This window comes from Acomys russatus, chromosome 17 (genome assembly GCF_903995435.1).
Source record: "Acomys russatus chromosome 17, mAcoRus1.1, whole genome shotgun sequence".
NCBI classification, from domain to species: domain Eukaryota; kingdom Metazoa; phylum Chordata; class Mammalia; order Rodentia; family Muridae; genus Acomys; species Acomys russatus.
The window spans coordinates 28,493,139-28,514,768 of NC_067153.1; the positions used below are offsets into that span (position 1 = coordinate 28,493,139).

Consider the following 21,630-nt stretch of genomic DNA (forward strand, 5'->3'; position numbering starts at 1 on the left):
AAAAAAAAAAGAGAGAGATTCTTTTGCGTATTGTTATCCCTGTCTTTTTTTAAAAGTAAGACTTTACTTATGGTTATTATGCATGTACATGATGTGTGCGCATGGGCATGTATGCCACTGTTTGTGTGTAGAGAGCAGAGGGCTTCATTTTCAGCTTCTTCCTTTCAGATTCAGGGATCAAACTCAGATTGCCAGGCTTGGCTGTCCTAGACTCGCTTTGTAGACCAGGATGGCCTCGAACTCACTGCAATCCGCCTGCCTCTGCCTCCTGAGTGCTGGGATTAAAGGCGTGCACCACCACACCCGGCTATTCTTGGCTTTTAAAACCAACTCTTGGAATACCCTTCTCTTCTCTTCAGCGTTTTGTAACTACTAGCATTATTTCTCAAATGCAATAGGGTATTTTCATATCCTTCAGGTTACATTTATACAATGCTCACTATATAAAAAAATAAAAGCCGGGTGGTGCTGGTGCATGCCTTTAATCCCAGCACTTGGAAGGCAGTGGCAGGTAATTCTCTGAGTTTGACGTCAGCCTGTTCTACAGAGTGAGTTCCAGGACATCCAGGACAACACAGAGAAACCTTGTTTTGGAAAAAAAATTCTGTACTTATATCTTGAAGTCTATAAAAATTCTATGTATACAAAGTTCTGGGTTTTTTTTTTTTTTTTCTTTTTTTCTTTTTGTTTGTGTTTTGTTTTCTTGAGACAGGGTTTCTGTGTGTGGCCTTGGCCACAGCACCTTTGGAAGAGCAGCCAGTCCTCTTAACCTCTGAGCCATCTCTCAAGCCCTAAAAGCCATTTCTAAATCAAGGGGTATATTAGTCTGGATTCATATGTGTGTGTGTGTGTATTACATGTATTTATATAGATGCAAACATATTTATTATTAGAATGGCTTACAGGCTGTGGTCCAGTTAGTCCAACAATGGCTGTCTACCATTGGAAATTCTTAGGAATCCAGCAGTTGTTCAGTCCACAAGGCCAGATGTCTCAGCTGGTCATCAGTATCCTCCAGAATCCCAAAGAAGTAGGCTCTAGTGCCAGTGAAGGAATGAACTTCCCAGCTATAGTGAAAGCAAGTGGGTAAAGAGCAGGAGCTTCCTTCTTCTGCGTTCGTTGTATTGGCTGCCACCAGAAGGTGTGGCTGAGATTAAAGGTGGGTCTTCCCATTTCAGATATTTAATTAAGCAAAATCTCATAGGTGCTCCAAGCTGCTTAGATTTTAGTTAATTCCACACGAATCAAGTGGACAACCAAGAACAGCCATCACCAGCGGGAACTTTTTATTTTAGTAGTTTACGTTGCTGAAATTGCCTTAACACTGGCCTCTCCTTACTTGATAGCACTATTGATGAAGTGAGCCTTTCCTACATCCTACATGAAGAATACTGGTGTGTAGTGCAATCCCTTGCACAGGTAAAACTCACCAAAGAACTATATCATTTCTATTTTGATAATTCTTTCCTCATGTTCATTAGTTGCCCTGACTCTCATTGAGGCAGCATGCTCTGTGAAGTCCTAGCTCTCTGTGTCTTGTGTGCCCTGGCTATGGCATTCTCCATTCTATACATAGGAGCAATCACTGACAACTCACTAGACCCAACCAGTGAAGACCTACTAGATTCAGCCACTGACCTACTAAACTCAACCAGTGACCGACAGGAATCAGTTGCGGTCATGTTAACGGTTGTTCTAGAGTAATGGTTCTCAACCTTCCTATTGTTGCGGCCCCTTAATATGGTTCTTCATGTTGTGACCCTTAACTATAAGATTATTTTTGTGGCTACTTCCTAAGTGTAATTTTGCTACTGTTATGAAGTGTATAATTTTTTTTTTTATGTCCCCAAGACAGGGTTTCTCTGTACCTTGGCTGTCCTGGTCTCTCTCTCTCTAGACCAGGCTGTCTTCGAACTCGCAGAGATCAACCTGCCTCTGCCTCCCGAGTGCTGGAATGAAAGGTGTGTGCCACCACCGCCTGGCTCCCTAAAGTTTGATATTGTTAGGATTCTTCCCCACTCTGCCTAGCAACCTGTGATGTCATGTCTACCAGCCACTAGGCGTGGCCCTGCCCAGGACTATATAAGAGGCCAAACCTACCTACCTCTTCCTCTCTTGCCTTTTTCTTTCCCTTTTGCTCTCCCTCCTCTACTCTCTGGCCCTTCTCCTCTGTTCTTGTCTCTTCTTTCTCTTCTCTTCCTCTGTCTCTCTCTGAGTGGGGGCGGGGCTTTACTTCTCTCCCCATGCTCATACAATATATAATATCTGTTGTGTGGCACATTTCATATTTTATATCTCACGTCTCATTTGGTATTTAAAAGATATGCAGTAAACGAAGATGTGAAGTAAATATCTGATATGCAGATGGTCTTAGGCGACCAAAGGGGTCACAATTCCCAGTTTGAGAACCACTGTCTAGAGGTTGACACCAACAGCAATTCAAACACTGACCTTGACCAGACTACAGACCTCATGTCATCACATATACGTGTACCTGGAAAACACAGACTTTTGTGTCCTGTAGTAATCTTGAAACAATCACCTACAGCTTTCTGGAAGAATCCAGTGAGACCACGGATGATTACAATACTTTCCAGACAGTTTTGAGCAGACTGGCACTTTCATGAAAAGAGGTGAATTCACCTCAGTGGCTTTTTGTTTGTTTTTGGTTTTTTGGTTTGTTTTGTTTTGAGACAGGGTTTCTCTGTGTAGCCCTGGCTGTCTTGGACTCACAGTGATCCACCTGTCTCTGCCACCCAAGTGCTGGGATTAGCGGCGTGCACCACCATGCCCGGCTTCATTGTATCATTAAAACAGCAAAGTTTCCACCAGCTGTGAATATCATTGCCCTCTCCTCCAGTCTCTGAGAAGACTGAACTTGCCTGCCGCTATCCTTGTAGAAAATGACCTAAATCTGAGGATGCTGCCGCAAATGAGAAAGAAGGAGATGGTTTGCGTGAGCACTGTCACGTGAGGCATTCATGAGCTCTCACTTTACCTTGTATGTGTTTAATAAATAAATGTTCACTGGGAAAATTTTTTAGTTTTGGGACATTTGATAAAGTTATGACAATATTTTCCTAATTGGTTTTGTGTAGACCAAAGTACAAATTAATTTAAAATCAGCTAATATCAGCAGAACCATTAGAAAGGGTAAGCAAGAGCTGGCCGTGGTGGGGCACACCTCTAATCCCGGCACCTGGGAGACAGAAGCAGAGGCAGGCGGATCTCTGTAAAATCGAAGGCAGCCTAGTCTACAGAGCAAGTCCAGGACAGCCAGGCCTACGCATACAAACCAGGCCTAAAAAAAAAAAAAAAAAAGTGGTGGTGGCAGGGCTGGAGAGATGGCTCAGCAATTAAGTGCACCGTCTGCTCTTCCAGAGGTCCTGAGTTCAATTTTCAGCAACCATGTGGTGGCTCATAACCATCTATAAGATCTAGTGCCCTTTTCTGGTGTGCAGGCATACATGCACACAGAACACTGTATATGAAATAAATCTTTAAAAAAGAAAAACAGGAAAGAAGGGGTAAGCAAAGTTAAATATGTGCAGGTAGAAAAATGTTGATGGGCAAATGGCAGTTGGCAGAGAGTTAACAAACACTAGTTTCCTTCTTTGACTCTCAACAGGAAATGCAAATACAATGGCTTCAGAATGTCTTTTAATAAAATTTTCTGCATTTATGGATGTGATTTTATGTCTGTTGATTCATTAAGATAAATACCTTGTGACTTCGGGGCTTGAGAGTTCCCTGCGATCTAATTACACATTTGTAGTTTAAATCACAGGGGCCAAATGGGTGAGTGTGTTATTGACAAAACACACGTTTTGGTTCCTGTCCTGAACACTTAACAAAAGCACGATTCATATAACACTTATCCCTTCCTCCCTTCCCTATCTTCTCATCCAGTAAATCTCTCCTCTGCTCTCCTAATTTTTAGAAATGTTTTGGAAAAACACTTAGAAACCAGGAGCCAAAGGGAAAAGCCCGCTTTAGCGTGCAGGCCCCGCCCACTGACGTGCGGACTCATCTAGCTTCTGGGTTCTGCCTCCGCCGTGGCGTCACTTCCTCTGACGTCACCGGTCAGAGGGGACGGGCAAGATGTCGGGTGGTGGCGGCGGAGGCATTGGGAGGCTGTAGAGCGTCTCATCTTTGTGACAGGGACCGGGCTGAGGTCGTCAAGAGTGGTCGGGGAGGGGGCGCGAGGCCGAGGCCGTGTGGCTGGGTGCTCAGGGTGCACGGGCCGCTAACCGGGAATGCGCCGCTGTCCCCCGAGCAGCCGGGAAGGCGAACCCCGCCGGAGCGCTTCATGCCGCCCACCGGCATAGAGTCCTCCAGGATGAACAGGAAGAAAGGAGACAAAGGCTTCGAAAGCCCACGGCCGTACAAATTATAAGTACCTTTTCAACTCTTCCCGCCTATCTCGCCCCTCTTTGACTTTGTTTTCATTGATTCTGTGACTGACTTGAGCCTAGCAAACTAGTGGGAAATGAGAGTCCAGTTGCCGATGATGTTTGTAGGGTGAAAACTTTTTGAATTGACAGTATTACTTACCAGATTTAGCGCACCCGCCTCCCATACAGGCTCATAAAACTTTTCTTTCTTTCTTTTTTTTTTTGGGGGGGGGGTTTCAAGACAGGGTTTCTCTGTGTAGCCTTGGCCATCCTGGACTCACTTTGTAGACCAGGCTGGCCTCGAACTCACAGCGATCCTCCTGCCTCTACCTCCCGAGTGCTGGGATTAAAGGCGTGCGCCACCACTCCCGGCATAAAACCTTTCTTAAAGTACTGCTATATTTTTGTCAAGACAAACCTTTTCATGGCTGATGCTAGATTTAAAATAAACAGATTACTCATTTTGTAGAATTTGAAGATGCAAACTTCTTGTGTTGGTTTTAAGCCACTTAAAACAGTCATTATTTGTACTTGGATAGAGTTATGCTTTCATTTAATAATAGTACTTTTCTTTCTTTTTTTTTTTTTTTTCTTTTTTTTTTAAAAATATACAACCCATCAGGTCGTCTGTATCAACAACATAAACTTCCAGAGAAAATCTGTTGTGGTAAGATCATTTCCGGTCATCATAACATTTTGAGTGTGCTTTTCACAGTTCTTGGGGACTCTATAATGTTCCAGAACTTAAAGTTCAAGTCTGTTTGTCATATTCTTTTGCTATACACGTTGCTTCAGTTCTCCCTACCTCCTCTCCTGACTAAAATGTGTAATGTAGTAAGTACGTTGTGGAATTGAAATAGGAAGTCTTTTTTTTTTTTTTTTTTGGTTTTTCGAGACAAGGTTTCTCTGTGTAGCCTCGGCCATCTTGGACTCACTTTGTAGACCAGGCTGGCCTCGAACTCAAAGCGATCCGCCTGCCTCTGCCTCCCGAGTGCTGGGATTAAAGGTGTGTGTGCCATCACGCCCGGCTGAGTTTTAGATTTATAAAGAGCCTAAAAAGAGTCAGTCTATCGGCTGCTCACTTCCGGAATATCTTCTGTAGAATTCGTCACAGATTACTGTTTATTTTCAATTTTGGGGGATAGAACATGGTTAGGTGGATCTTGTAGAGAATGTGGAAGAATTGGGGAGTATATTTAAGTGATACGTCTCAATGAAGCATTACGAAAGTCGATTGGAGTTAGCACAATTGACTGAATTATGGTGAATATTAGGTGAGTCTGTTAAGACGTTCCTTGAGGTGTGTGTATGTTAACTCATCGGCCCCTCACTGTAACCCCTTGGGCTAGTTAAGGTTTCAGTCCCAACTCCATAAACAAGGGAGCAGGGAGCAGAGAGGTTCAGCGGAAGGTAGGTAAATGAAGGAGTAATAGAAGAGTAAATCTACTGCCTGCGTGTCGTTTAGCAGAAGAACCTCTTGGTGGGCGTTGCTCAAGTTTTTGTGCCATTGCTTTTCTGTAGTCTGCAAGGGATGATCCCGTTGCTTGGATTTAGTGCCCTTGAATAGAGACTCGAAGAGAAGGGCGGTAAAAGGAGAAGCACTATGGACGCCCAAACTCATGATGTCGGTATCAGCAGTGTGGAGGGGCCTTCCGGATTCTGATATTGACTGTCATCCTGGAATGGAGGAGCTCCTGTCGATTTAGCTCAAGGAGCTTGAAGTCGTTGTCAGTAGGGTGTTTGGACTCTGCCACCCACTGCAGGCGTTATAGGCATGTGCTCCATGCCCGATAGGATCATATAGTTACCAGGTGGTGCATCTAGGACTCAAATACAAGGGCTTGTTGACAGAGAATGCATTTACCTACAAGCGACCGGTGTCCTGGTTTTGGAGTATTTACTACATTCAAGCTGATAAATAGCCAAGAAAGAGCAGCAAGACTGCCTGTTTCCTTTTACTCTAGTTTATCATGAATGAGAGGATAGGCAGCTTCTCTCAGACATTCAGGAGATAGTTCATTTAAAATACAGTAAATGAAGAGTTTTCAAAAAGACTAGAAGACATGGGGTAGCTAGTTATGAAATGCTGGGGAAAATAATGGGCAGAGTAATTGTGAGATGTTGGACGATCTGAGGGTGTCAGTCGTGTCGGCAGCTAAGCATGCTAGACAGAAGCTTGTGAGGGTCAGTGGGTCCGATTGGTGTGTGCAGGTTAGGGCCCTATGCCGTTAGGGAACTGTTACCCCAAAATACACTCTCTTCATCTCTATATTATCAGCATCAATGTAGAAAACCAGTTATACTCTCTACAGGTAACTGTTGGTTATTAGCTCTTTCCATAACCTTTTCTAATTCACTTTTCTTTTTGGAATCTTGACACCATATTACTCAGGCTGTCATCAAAAGTTACAGATCTGTAAGACTCCTTTTTTTTTTTGAGACAGTCTCATTATGCCTGTCCTGGCTTTTCTGAAACTCACTCTGTAAACCAGCCTGGCTTTCAAACTCACAAATATCCACCTGCCTCTGCCTCTGGCTGCCAAGATTAAAGGCATGCACCACCACTCTCAGCACCAGATTCATTTGGTTCTACTTGCTGGTTTTCACTTAATCTGAGTTCATTTATTTAGGGTGGTCATTGGGTAATTGACAGGGTAATTTAGGACAGTTTTGGGCAAGGCATGGTATCACACAACTTTAATCCCAGCACTAGAATCAGACATTGGAATTTGAGGCCAACTGGATCTCCATGGAGCGTTCCAGCCCAGCTAAGACTACATTGAAGGAGGAAGGGCGGGTCTATGTATTTTGGCCTTTCCGCTACACAATCTCATGGTTTACACCATTTGGGTTTTGTAGGCCATGCTGGCTACAATCTTGTGGCCATTTTCCTGTCTTCACTTCTCAAGTCCAAATGTCACAAGCATGTGTCGTAACCAGCTTACTTTGTATTTTAAAATACAAAGTTTTTTTTCCTCCCACAATATTCTGGTCTTTACTTTCACATCTAAATTGTTGATTTAAGTTGATGGTTTGATTTAAAAATATGTGCCTCTTCTTTTGGAATTGGGAGCAGAGAGGCTGTAAAATTGAATGTTTTTGAGCAATTGGTCTAAAGGTTATACAGAAAATATTCATGAACTTTATTTAAAATCCTTGTGCCCAGAGGAATATAGACTAGTAGAAACAGATAGATTTAGATCTAGCTAGTATTTCCTTTTTGTTTTTGTTTTTGTTTTTTGTTTTGTTTTTTGAGATGGTTTCTCTGTGTAGCCTTGGCTGTCCTGGACTCGCTTTGTAGACCAGGCTGGCCTCGAACTCACAGTGATCCGCCTGCCTCTGCCTCCTGAGTGCTGGGATTAAAGGCCTGTGCCACCACACCCAGCCTAGCTAGCATTTCTTACCTCATTAATTTATGTATAAAAGTTAACACTTAAAATACTTTGCAATAGTACATATCTCTAGGGCTTTTGTGTAAAACATTTCAAGTAACACTTTTTTTTCTCAGAGTTGGTATCAGGATTAGAGAGTACCTAAGAAGGTAGTGTAGCAATTGCCTGATGTGTAGGAATTGCGTCATATCCAGTCCTCTCTGTGGACTGTTTGATTGCTTGTCGATACTCCTGATAGAACCTTTAAAATCCTCATACTCACTATATGGCATTTGAAACATTTTGTACCCTCCCATAGTTCATGCGTAAGCATAATGGTTTTTCAATCAAGTCTATAGAAATCACTGGACATGCATTCCGTATTTCACCTGTGTTAATGCCTGGCTGTGGCTCTGAGAAGGTCTAGCGTAGGGTATCTGGGGTAGGATGCAGGTTCCCTTCCAGTTCGCTTCATCTCTTGGGTCAGCAGAACTGATGGCTCAGGCAACTCATCAGGATTGAAAGAAGAAAGAGGAAAGGGAGCCCAGGTTTCTTCTCTAGAGACTAGCTGTACTGTGTCCAAGGAGGAAAACTTAAACTGATCACAAATTTCTTATAGCTGAGGCTGTGAAAATGGCTTCTAACTAGAAACTGCAAGGGGCGGGGTCGTAAAAGGAGGCTCATTGATCCATAGATAGGCCTCTTTGCAGAGATCTCCAGTAAGCTAATATGAACTTAGGCCTGCTAGCCCTAGAAGGCTGATGGTAAAGCCCTGAGTCTGCTAGCTTATTTGCCAATCTACAGGGAAATAAGAAATAAGAGAGAGATAGGAAATAAACCACTCACACACACACACACACACACACACACACACACACACATACATTCAAGAGAAAAGGTGGATGAAGTTAGGCATCTTAACGTCAACTGAAGCTAAGCTTCCCAATTTCAACGCCGTTTATTGTTGGTTACTGTACTTATACTTCTGAGAAAGGGGACTTACCTCATAGTCAAAAAGGGCAATTACAGAAACAGATGAATTAAAAAATACAACAGGTTACATGTTTTAAAGCTAAACATTTCTTATCTATGTATCCATTACATAAGTTCACAGTGAGTTCAGAGTGACAAAGGTTGACAAGGCCTAAAGGTTAACAGGGTCTAAAAGTTACAAGAATATATGACTTTTCAGTTAGGACTGATCTAACTATACATTATCCAGCTATTTCTCAGTTCATAATGAGTTCAGGACAATAATTTTATCAGTCTTTCATTGTAAGAAACAGTAAATTTAAAATGACAGCATACGATGCCACAAAGTAACAAGGTATGAGGAATTATAACAGAACAGTTTGTATATTTAGATATTAAGGCTTGTGCTTAATTTAGACATTTCTAGGTAGCCCCATTATATCTTAGGTTCATGGGAAGTTTAAACCAACTTGCCTATATTTATGGTGAATACCAGGATTTGTTGTACCATCTAGAGTGAAGGCTTATCTGAGGCCACAAATATGCTTCTAGGATATCCCCTAATGAGGCATCTGGAGGTCCACAAGGGTGTTTATTGCAGCCATAAGCTCTCAAATTGTTTTAGACGATCTAAAACAATTTAACTTTTTAAACTATTTGAATCAAATCAGGAATTTCATAATCAGGGATTAATTCATCTGAACAACAGTACACCTTCAACAAGATCTTGTAGGAAGTTTCCTCAGAGCTGGGCAATACCCAGGAAGTGACAGTTCACACCAATGCCAGATATTTTTTCTTTTTGGTTTTTCGAGGTAGAGTTTCTCTGTGTAACCTTGGCTGTCCTAGACTTGCTTTGTACACCAAGCTGGCCTTAGACTCACAGTAATCCACCTGTCTCTGCCTTCCTGAGTGCTGGCATTAAAGGCATGCGCTACTATGCCCGGCTCTAATGACAGATTTTAGAGAGATGCGGCAGTGCACAGTTGACAGGATTGTCAGAGATTGGAAGCAACTCTGGTGTGCATCATGGTACAGACCTTGCAAAATACTGGATCCCTTCCAGAGATCTCTTATGCCTACTGAACTTCCCCAAATCAATGGCTCTTGACAATATGTCAGAGGCAGGAAACAGTTCTGGGGGTGCATCGTGGTACAGACCTTGCAAAATACCGGATCACCTGGAAAGCCCACGTGCCTAATGAGCTCATTTAACAGGATGGCCCTTGACACACTTCTCTGTCCCATTTGAGTCAATATAGAAAGTTGGTAGGAGTATGTAGCTGTCAGTTGTATAGTAGTCTCTGTAGATGGACTGCACGACCCTCAGGTAGCATGGTAGAAGTGTATATGACATGGGACTCGTTGGCAGGACGTCAGTCAGCATTTGGAAGTACTGCTGCCCCTCCTGCCTCCTGCCTTCGTTCTCTCTGGCAGCATTTGCTGCTATGTACTTCTTCACTTAATGAGTGCGAGGAGACTCCCACTCATTCGCTTCAGTAGTGAAGGCTTGGTTGCTTTGTTTTGTTTAGATTTTATTTATTTTATGTGTACGAGTACTTTATCTGCATGTATACCTGCATGCCAGAAGAGGGCATTTGAGGGTATAGATGGTTGTGAGCAACCATGTGGTTGCTGGGAATTGAACTCAGGACCCTTGGAAGAGCAGACAGTGCTCTTAACCACCAACCCATCTCTCCATCCCCCAATAGTGTAGTTTTTAAAGCTGAAGTTCTTTGTACCAACAGATTTTTTTTACATTAACCTCCTGGTTGTAACTTTCTCTTCTATCATTTTTTGGTCCTCCAGCCTTTTTCTTTGTTGCAGTCTATCTAGGAAGTCTTGTATTTGACACTCTGAAATGTTTTTGCTTTTCTAGTCAACAATGGCTTCCTTACCACAAATAGCACAGATGAAGGAAGCACCAGGCTGGTAAAGATAAATTGTATGCATTCAGTTCAGTCACTGGTACAATTAGTATGTGAAATTAAGATTTTTTTTTTTTTTTTTTTTTTTTTGGTTTTTTCGGGACAGGGTTTCTCTGTGTAGCCTTGGCCATCCTGGACTCACTTTGTAGACCAGGCTGGCCTTGAACTCACAGCGATCCGCCTGCCTCTGCCTCCTGAGTGCTGGGATTAAAGGCGTGCGCCACCACGCCCGGCTGAAATTAAGGTTCTTGGCAAACACATGTATGTAGCTATTTGGGATTTTATCTTTGAGGCAACATATATAAGTAGTAATTAGAGAAATATGCTCTAAAATAGTAAAGCGTTTATAACAACTGTTCTTTATCTTTACAGGGATTTGTGGAGCTGACAATATTTCCTACAGTTGCAAACTTGAATAGAATCAAGTTGAACAGTAAACAGTGTAGAATATACCGCGTCAGGATCAATGACTTGGAGGCTGCTTTTATTTATAATGATCCAACCTTAGAAGTTTGTCACAGTGAATCAAAACAGTAAGTTATACATGTATAGAAGCTGATGTTTAGCTGGGTGTCATGGTGCATGCCTGAAATCCTAGCGCTCAGGAGGCAGAGGCAGGAGGGTCTCTGAGTTCAAGGCAAGCCTGCTCTACAAAGTGAGTCCAGGATAGCCAAGGCTACACAGAGAAACTCTGTCTGAAACCAAAAAAAAAAAAAAAAGAAAAGAAGAAGCAGCAGTAGCAGTAGCTGCTGATGTTTTTAAGTCATTCTGTTACTGTTTTTAGTGATTGGGTTAACGTTTTTCAAAATCGTTTTCCATTATTGTTATAATAGGCCTATTTGTTGTGTTTCTGTTGGTTTTACTGTTCTGCAAATTTCGCTCAAGATTTCCCAACCTTTGTCTAAGATAAGAAGTAAATTTCCCTTCTTCATACTACAGTTTTAAAGAAGTATTATCTGGGATTTTTCAGAATATTTATTTTTGGTAAATTATTTTAATGGTGTTTCTGTTTTAATATTTTTATAAGTGTTTACTTCATAAATACCAAGAAATTGTTTTAATGAACTGGATGATCACCATCATCTTCAGACTAGAGACACTTTAACTATTTTCACTATTTTAAAGTATCTCATGCAATACTATATCCACTGTCAACTATATTTGAGGGCATGTAAAAAGCCTGGATAGCATTAGGTCATATTATTTCTGTGATTGTTGGTGGTTTGTAGTGGGATGCCAAACTCAGTTATAAACTCTTCAGTCGAGATGGTACTTTACTTGGGAGGCAGGCTCACCTTGAGCTCACAACGATCTACCTGCCTCTGCCTCCCAAGTGCTGGGATTAAAGGCGTGCGTCACCACCGCCCTTCCTTCCTTCCTTCCTTCCTTTCTCTCTTTGTTCTTTTTAGCTTTCTTTTCTTTCTTTTTTTGTTTCTTTCATTCATTCTTTCCTTTTTTCAATCTTTTCCTTTTCTTCTCTCTCTCTTTCTTTTCTTCCTGTTTTGAGCTCAGGGTGTCCTTGGACTCACAGAGATCCTGTCTCCAGAGTGCTGGGATCAAAGATGGCTCCACCATGCCCGGCATGTTAATAGTTCTCAACATGGTGAACAACATAAGGAGTAGTTAACTTGGCTAAAAAAGTATTCTTACAAATTGTATAAGAAGACATAATACTTAGAAATAATTGATACCCATTGATATTAGAAAGATCTTGGTGAAATGTGTGGCTTACTTTTATTACAAGTTGGCTTTTTATCTCCCTAGGAGAAATCTCAATTATTTTTCCAATGCGTATGCAGCTGCGGTTAGTGCTGTTGATCCTGACGCGGGGAACGGAGAGCTCTGCATTAAGGTTCCGTCAGAGCTCTGGAAGCACGTCGATGGTAAAGCCCCAGGAATGTATCACACTACTGTGAAATACATCCTATTAGACTTAGAGGCCGGAAAGTCAATGATGTGTAAACTAAACCAACCAGTAGAAATGTACAAAAGAAGTTGGAAAATTCTTTCTTTTAGGCTGTTACAAAATTAACTGGTTTCACTGTTTGCGTAGTACTAGGAAACCACTTTGTGGATGGTAGGCATGTTCTCTGTCATCAGGCTGTGCCACCAGCTCCTTTCACTTTTTGTTACTTGTTTTGAACCTGCCTGTCCTGGAACTTGCTTTGTAGACCATGCTGGCCTCAAACTCAGAAATCCATCTACCTCTGCGTCCTGAGTGCTGGGATCAAAGGCATGTGCCACTCCACCCAGCTATGGTTTTTTGTTTGTTTGTTTTTTGTTTTTTAATGAAAGGCACTTTAAAAATCATTCAGCTAGAGCATGTAGAATAGCAGCATTTTTGCAGCATTAGCAGTCCTGCTTCCTTCGCTCTCAAGTCCCACAGGTCAGTTCACTGAGCTGATTTGTGGTAGAGCAGGGCTGCCACATGCTCCGAATACTTTGACTTTAGCCCTTATAAATTTTCATTATCCTTTCTTTAAAAATGTAGTCCTTACAATTGCTGTTTGAATACCTCCTTCTCTTCATTTAGCCTTATAAAAGCCAAGGAAAGAAAAAAGAAAACACTTTGTTTTGGTTTTATTTTCAGTGTATTTGGGAGCAGGTGAGAAAATAGTTGTATTGCTCAGTTCAGGGTGTGTGTAGAAGCTTATCATTGCATGTGCAGGCACTTGTAATATCAGGGAAAATTAAAATAACTATTTTTAACCTAATGCTAGCAGGGCGTTTTGTTTTGTTTTGTTTTGTTTTGTTTTGAGACAGGGTTTCTCTGTGTAACAGCCCTGGCTCTCCTGGAACCTGCTCTGTAGACCAGGCAGCCCTCAAACCCACAGAGGTCCGCCTGCCTCTGCCTTCCGAGGGCTGGGACTAAAAGCATGCACCACCACACCAGCTGAGACGTTTTTACTATATAGAAACAAACTATAATTTAAAAACACAGTAGATGATGCAGTTTTGTCAGTAATCCCCTCCACCCTGCTTGCCTTCCTTTACTCTCCAAAGTCAAATACAATTGACAGTTTGGGAGGAAATACAAAAGGAGAAAAACTTGAAAAGTAGAATTACAGTTGGATTTAACAGGTCTTAAAGTATCATATTAGGGAATTTGACTTTTTTTCTGACAACATTATATGCTGTCAGAAATGTTGAGAAGAGACTATGCTGTGAGTGATGCTGTGTTTTATGAGAGAGACTGCAAGCAGCAGTTGATAGATGGGAGGCAAGCCATCAACCAGTGTAAGTGGAAACATGTAAAAGCCTATGCTGTGGAAGTGGTACAGTGTCTTTGTTTCCTACTTTGGCTTTTTTGAGACAGGATTTCTCTACGTAGCCTTGCCTATCCTGGACTTGCTTTGCAGACCAGGCTGGTCTCGAACTCACAGAGATCCACCTGTCTCTGCCTCTCAAGAGCTGGGATTAAAGGCGTGCACGACCATGCCTGGCCCGTGTCTTTGTTTCTATGTAGTGGGATTTGGTCCCAGGCTGCTCGCATCTAGACAAGGACCCTACCACTGGAGCTACATCCCAAGCAGCTCTTTGATTCCTTAGTATAATGCTCAGGCTGGGGTTCTCATTGTAGCGTCTTTATTATATAGGTTACTGTTGCTTATTTATGTGTCAGTAAATGTATATATTTATTTATTGCAGAGTTAAAGGTCCTGAAGATACATATTAATTTTTCTTTGGATCAGCCAAAAGGAGGTCTTCATTTTGTGGTACCCAGTGTAGAGGGGAGTATGGCAGAGAGAGGTGCTCATGTCTTCTCTTGTGGGTATCAGAATTCTACAAGGTAGATTATAAATCATATATTTCAATTAAGTTAATTTTTATAATTGCATTTTTATGTATTGAATATGCAGTGCATTCATTTAGGATGGCAGGCATATGCTTATCCGGTCCCGTCCTGTCCCCGCCCCAAGCTGCTTCTGAATCATTGCTTGTTCCTTCTCAGTCATCTTTTAGGGAAAAGCTTTGAAATAATCTATCACCTTGATTGTTTACCTTCACAGTGAAGTTCAGCATGCATACAGAAAACTGCACAACATGTAAACACAAAAAGGTAGTAACTTTTCATGAGGGAACAAACCTATTGAGCTCACACTCAGATCAACACAGTAGCATCAGCACCCTCCTCGGCTCCGGTCAGCATTCCCCCGTGGTGTTCTGACTGGTTGCCCTGTTCCTGAAGTAACTCGATTGTGCTTAGTTTTGAACTTTAAGTAAATGGACTCATTCGTGTGTTGTGCTCTTTATAGCTAGCTTTTTGTTGTCGTTCAACACGCGCAGGTGTACATGAAGACCTGCATCTTTATGTGAAAGTATAGTCCACTCATTCTCATGCTCTGTAGTTCACTAGATGTTACTGAAGTATTTTATGATGGGAGTACTTTCCTCAGATTATTAATTTGTCTAAGCCAAAGATTGTGTTGTAGAATTGTTTATATTTTGGTGCTGTGTACTGATTTCGTCATTATAGCAAGACTTGACCTGAGATTTTAAATGTAAAGTATATTCTGTACTGTTAATCTGCTTGTAGATTTTGGTTCCCGTGTGTTGATTCATACTCTGAGTTGTGTACCTGGAAATTAGAATTTACAGTAGATGCTGCAATGGTGGCTGTGTCCAATGGAGATTTGGTGGAGACGGTGTATACTCATGACATGAGAAAGAAGACCTTCCATTACATGCTTACTATTCCTACAGCAGCGTCCAGTATCTCCTTGGCCATTGGACCTTTCGAAATACTTGTAGATCCATATATGCACGAAGTAAGTCGTTTTACTTGTCTTGTTCTCTCTCCTCTGTACTTTTGCTCTTTAGGAAAAAAAGGCACAGATAAATAGTTTTACTTTTAACTGTCAAGAATATCACTAAAAACAAAGTGTTTCACGTCACATTCATTTGGAAGAAAACACATTTTAACAGGCTTGTTTACTGGGATTCTAACCTCAGTATGCAGAAGTGAGAATAAATCTTACTATTTATTACTTCTTTTCTTTAAAAATAAGGTCTCTTTGTGCTGTAGAACTGCCTGCCCTTGAAGTCTGTGCTTGCCCTGTAATTTCCAAATTGTAGTTTTTCAGCTTCCAGAAATGAGGCTCAGATGAAATTAATAATAACATTAATTTTAGAAACCAGCTTACACTCTAGCCAGGGAGTACTTGGATTTTTTTAAATGCTAAGCACTGTTTAGAGAAAAATCAAAGTGTTCATATATTTAAAATAGTTTAATTATATTTATGCACATTTCTCTAATCATAACATATTTCCTGTTAGCCTTGACTCCATTTGTGGTATCTACTTTTTTAATCCTGATCTTTCAAACCATTATAGGTTTATTTTGTTTTGTCTTGGTTTTTGTGTTTGTGAGATTTTCCTCCCTTTGACAGTCTTGCTGTAGTCCAGGCTTTCTTCAACCTCATGATTTCCTTCCTGCCTCAATTTCCTGAGCCCTGAGACATGTGCTACTGACCACATCAGGCTTTTATCTTCAAACTTTTGTCTAACATGAAATGATTGACTACGGTATCTTCTGGATGAAACATTACTAGGTTGTTATTTGTTTTTGAGACAATCTCACTGTTGATGTTATTTTTTATAAAATTGTTTCTCTCTTAATCTGGCTATCATACAAATAATTGAGACTCTTTTATATTTGTTTAAAAATAAGCTTCACAACACAATCTTGAGCAGTGTCTCTTAACATTTTATGTTATCCTTAGCCACAATCTCCAAGCTACTTGCTTTTTAGTTCTTTCCTTGTTCCAGCTAAATCTTTTTCATCTCTCCTGCACCTATGCCTGTGGCTGAATCCTTTGGCTCAATCCCCAACTTTCTCTTCTAACACCTCCTCTGTTGGCTGGCAGGAAGTCCAGCCCTATTCCCTCCCCTACTCATCAGTTGGCTGTAAGCAGCATTATTGACAAGGGGACAATTGAGCAGAGTGTACACAACACTTAGACAGGCCATTCGCAGAACAAAGCTTACAACCAGATTGGGGGGAAGGGGTGGTACAGAAATCAGCATTTGAATAACAATAATCCTGTGTCAGTATCTCACTATGTAGCTCTGGCTGGCTGTAAACTTGAGAGATTCTCCTTATCACCCTAGAGGCTATGTCAGCTGGGAAAATGGAGCCGGTGAATGAGGACTTAAGTCTTATGCCATAGCCAACTTTATTCAGATTATCAGTACGCTGAGGGTTAAGTAGAGTCACAGGAGTAAGTGCAATTACAGGGACAAGCCTCATGTGAGAGACAAGCTGTTCATGGCTACACGTGGCATGGTAAAAGCATGTTTTCCCATAGTGGTATATAACCAAAAGCCAGTTGTGAATAATCCGAAGTAAACTCACTCCTGTCCACTACATCTGGGACGGGCAGAAAGGCATATTCCAAGAACGATTCTATGTTCTTGAAGAAACTGGTCAGGGTCACAAGACTTTTGTCTTAGTGTCTTGGGAGTTTTCTCACAAGCACTCAGAATTCTCCTCACACATGAAATGCTGGAGTTACCAATGTGTGCCACCATCCCTGGCTTTTTCATTCATTTGGCATAGAATTGTTTCATAAGACAGTCTATGATACTTGCTTTGAATTTAGCTTAATTTGAAAACCCTGACTGTTGTTACAAAGAAAGTAGATCCCAAATAGTTAGATGTTACCAACGAAGACCCAGGAGCCAGATGCTGGGATGAAAACCTGTTAGCTCAGAGAGGCAGAGAAAGCACCCAGCTGACCGTCCTATTCAGCTCATGTTCTGAAGGAAAAAGTCAAAACCCAAATACTCAAAGCTGAAAGCCCAAACAGCCAAAAGGCCAAAAGGTTGCTAGCTCACCTGACAGCCCAAGAGAAAAAAGCCAAAAGCTAAAAGCCAAAGTGCTCCTTTTTTTCCTCCATGCTATCTTACCATATTTTTCTAGTGTATAAGACCACCCCCAACTTTTTTTTCAGTTAAAATATAGTTTGGAATATACTCTCTGTATAAAATTACCCCTCTTCTAATCCATACCCTGTGCAGCAGACTCAGGCTGCAAACTCTATATTTTAATTGGAAAAGTTAAAGTTAGTTATATGCTCTTATATTTCTCTCTCAGAGTTCCTCTTTTTTACTTAATCCCTGTCAGCTGGTTTCTCGCGCCTCCTCTAGACCTAGGGTTAACTTTATTAAATCTTGTGGACATAAAGCTCTTGAATTAAAGGTGAGTACTAGTGCTGAGCCACACCAATAATCACCTGTTTACAATAAACAGTGTTCTTGGATTAAAGGTGTGGTGTGTGCTAGGGTTGAACCATATGAAACAAGAAATAGATTTTTACAGTTCACAATGGGATCAAATATCCTGCGACACATGACTATTTCTATTGTGAATTTTTTGACTCTGTTACTTCTAGTATGTCTCACCTGTATTTGGTTCACCAGTATTCAGCCTGTAGTGGAAACACTGGAAGAGGATGGCTAGAGTGATTGTCCTTGCTGTGCAGTTCTGATCAGCATTAACTAGTTTATGCTGATGTCACTGCATAGCCCAGTCTGGCTTCAGCCTCCCAATAATTAGAATTAATGTCATGAGCCACCATGCTGGTCAACATAAACTATTAATTTCTAGATTCAGTTAAGTGGTGCTTGCCTAGCATGTGAAAACCTTTGGATTCAGTCTTCAGCATTATCCATACATAGAAATTAATAAAATATTACCACAAAATATTCAGTATTTGCTAGGTTTAGACACATAGGAGATTCCACTAAGCCTTAAAATTTAATTCTTTTTTGTTTATGCATAAGAGAAAAAATTTAGAGCCAGTCTTATTTTCATTGTGTGTAAGTTTTTAATATAATCCATTTTACATTTAAATTTTCAGTACAATGAACATTTTGTAACTCTGCTCTGAAAAGCCCACTAATTTTACAACAGCTATTTTCTTTTCTTTTTGAGACAGGGTTTCTCTGGGTAGCTTGGCTGGCCTGGACTCACTTTGTAGACCAGGTTGGCCTTGAACTCACAGAGATCTGCTTGCCTCTACCTCCCCAAGTGCTGGGATTACAGGCATGCATCACCAAGCCCCAGCTTATAATAGCTATTTTCAACATTATGAAATTTATTAAAAGCTAAATATAGCCGAGCGTGGTGGCGCATGCCTTTAATCCCAGCACTCGAGAGGCAGAGGCAGGCGGATCGCTGTGAGTTCGAGGCCAGCCTGGTCTACAAAGAGAGTCCAGGGTGGCCAAGGCTACACAGAGAAAACCCTGTCTCGAAAAAACCAAAAAAAAAAAAAAAAAAAAAAAAAAAGCTAAATATGTCTTCCTTTGAGTTGATTATTCTTTTATTTTCAGGTTACTCATTTTTGTTTACCTCAACTTCTTCCATTACTTAAACATACCACATCTTACCTTCACGAAGTTTTTGAGTTTTACGAAGAAATTTTGACTTGTCGCTATCCGTACTCCTGCTTTAAGACTGTCTTCATCGATGAAGCTTACGTTGAAGTGGCTGCTTATGCTTCTATGAGCATTTTTAGGTTAGTGTCTCTTCAAATGGGGAATACCTCAATTAAAGCAATGATAAAAAGAAAAGCTATCGGCTGGTCACTTTTAAGACTGGCTTTGTACTTTAGATGTGATTGAGTTTATAGATGATCTGATATTTTTTAAATGATGTATGTAGCCTCTTACAAAAGGAAGTAAAGCATCATAGTACCTTCTTCCACAATTAACATTCACATTTCCATTTCTGGTTTAGTTATTAATGGTTGTGAATGTGTAGCTTATATTTTGTACAGGTAACTAGTATGTTTTTGGTAGCACTATAAGAACGTGCCAGTATCATCAGTTTGTCAGATTACCATTTTTCCCTCTTTGTTTTAGCCCCCACCCCTACCCCCACCCTTTCGGGGAAAGTTCTAAATTTGAAAGTTATATGAGTCAGGGCAGTTGTTTTACTCTCCTGTCCCTCAGAGGGTATGTGGGATACTAATACTATGTATTCTTTAGTGCACATTAGGAAAAATTGAATGGAGCAGTGTATTTAGAGGTAAATAACAGAGTGCCAAAATTTAAGAGCTACCAGGAAAAGAGTTTTACTTTTGTTATTAGTTTTCTGGCTTTTGGAGACTATGCGCTTCAGGCTTTCTGTGCCCCAGACTGAATGCTGGTTTACTGGAAAAGATTTTTCAAATTAACCCCATTGTATTAGGATTCATTTATTATTAACACACGACTTTCTTTCTCATTATTCAAAATAGTGATTTATATTTTGTATGAAAATTAACACAAAACACTGTGCTCCTTGCTTTAAGCAGATTGTGAATTTCAGACAAATTTTGAAAAGATTAGCTTTTGGGGAGACTATTCATTTGTTTCTTCTGTGTTGAACTGGAACCTCAAGCTGTATTGCTTGAGGAATTCAGTCTCTGTACTCTGGCTGTGCATCCCTTGGTCCTGAGTTGCTTCCATTCTTTGGTTTTCAGCACAAATCTTCTGCACAGCTCCATGATCATAGACGAGACGCCACTGACCCGACGGTGCTTAGCACAGTCCTTAGCGCAGCAGTTCTTCGGCTGCTTCATATCCAGAATGTCCTGGTGAGTAGCTTCAGCATCCCAGACTGAGCCTAAGGATCGGGAAAGCTGGCCCAGCCTCTTGTTCTTTGACAGAATCTCTGTGGCTCATGCTATCCTCAAGTTTCCTAAGTAGCTGAGTCTGTGGCACTCCTGCCTCCACCTCCCAGGGTGATTGCTGGTGTGTGCTACTGTCCTTTTCTTTTCCTGCATTATATGCTGACAATTGCCCATAGTCCATAAATGTTGAGATTATTTTGAGAGACTGAAAAAAATCAATTAAATCAGTATAATTAGCAGGGCATGGTAGCACATGCCTGTAACTTTAGCATTCAACGGTGGATCTCTGTGAGTTTAAGGCCATTCAGATATATGTAGCAAGTTGAGATGAAGTCCCCACTACATGGTGAGACCCCGTTTCAAAAAAATAAAATGAGAAGCTGGGCGTGGTGGCCCATGCATGTAATCCCAGCACTTGAGAGGCAGAGGTAGGTGAATCTTTGTGAGTTCTAGGCCAGCCTGGTTTTACAAACTGAATCCAGGACAGCCAATGGCTACACAGAAAAATCTTGTGCTCAAAAACCAAACCAAACCAACCAACCAAACAACCCCTCCCCTCCGAAAAAAACTAGTAGAGTTACTTATATAATTTACCATAAAAAATAAGAATTCTGAAAAATGTCTTAGCTGTATAGAGTACAGATTTGAATATATAGAAAACTAATTAGAATTCTAATGTCAATGTTCAAATATGGAAAAATGTTTGAGATGATTTTTTTGTTGTTGTTGTTGAGAGTGGGTTTCTCTGTGTAGCCTTAGCTGCCCTGGACTCGCTTTGTAAATCAGGCTGGCCTCAAACTCACAGAGATCAGCTTGCCTCTGACTCCCTGAGTGCTGGGATTACAGGTGTGCACCACCACACCCTGCTGTTTATGATTTTTAAAGTAGAGTAATTATCTTCAACAGCAGTAATAATGTTGTAGGAATTTGCCTTTTAGTTTAAAATTTTGCCAGTTTTCTAGAAAGCAAAAAAGAGGAAGCGCATTTGGAGCTGGGTGCAGCTCAGAGGTACAGTGCTTTTTTGTAGATGCCTGGCCCCAACACTGAAAAAAGAGATAATCTTTATTTTCTTTAACTTAAGATAAATTTATATTGCTGTCTGTTTTTTATGAAGTTCTGCCTGGCTTAGAACTTAACCATGTAGACCAAGTTGGCCTCAAACTCATAGACATTTGCCTGTCTATAAGTGCTAGGATTACAAATGGAAGTCGACACACTTGGCTACTTGAGGTTAATTTATAGCTGTGTACGAAATTTCCTTGAGATTGTAATTCCTTTTATATTTTAATAATGTAGGGCTTCACTTCTTGTTTTTTACAAATTTAATGTTATTGTGTGTATATGACAG

The 21,630-nt window shown here is 40.9% G+C and overlaps 1 protein-coding gene across 1 annotated transcript in view; it reads left to right on the top strand.

Annotated features, from left to right (window-relative positions):
• The first annotated feature begins 4,140 nt into the window (after window positions 1-4,140).
• The window catches only part of Taf2 (TATA-box binding protein associated factor 2), a 68,167-nt gene continuing 50,677 nt past the window's right edge, over window positions 4,141-21,630 (top strand). The window contains exons 1-8 of the mRNA XM_051159674.1: window positions 4,141-4,392; window positions 5,007-5,061; window positions 11,038-11,198; window positions 12,430-12,548; window positions 14,314-14,455; window positions 15,203-15,434; window positions 19,000-19,184; window positions 20,133-20,246. Of these exons, the coding sequence (XP_051015631.1) occupies window positions 4,310-4,392; window positions 5,007-5,061; window positions 11,038-11,198; window positions 12,430-12,548; window positions 14,314-14,455; window positions 15,203-15,434; window positions 19,000-19,184; window positions 20,133-20,246 (1,091 nt within the window). The 5' untranslated portion in view covers window positions 4,141-4,309. The remainder of the gene's footprint in view (window positions 4,393-5,006; window positions 5,062-11,037; window positions 11,199-12,429; window positions 12,549-14,313; window positions 14,456-15,202; window positions 15,435-18,999; window positions 19,185-20,132; window positions 20,247-21,630) is intronic.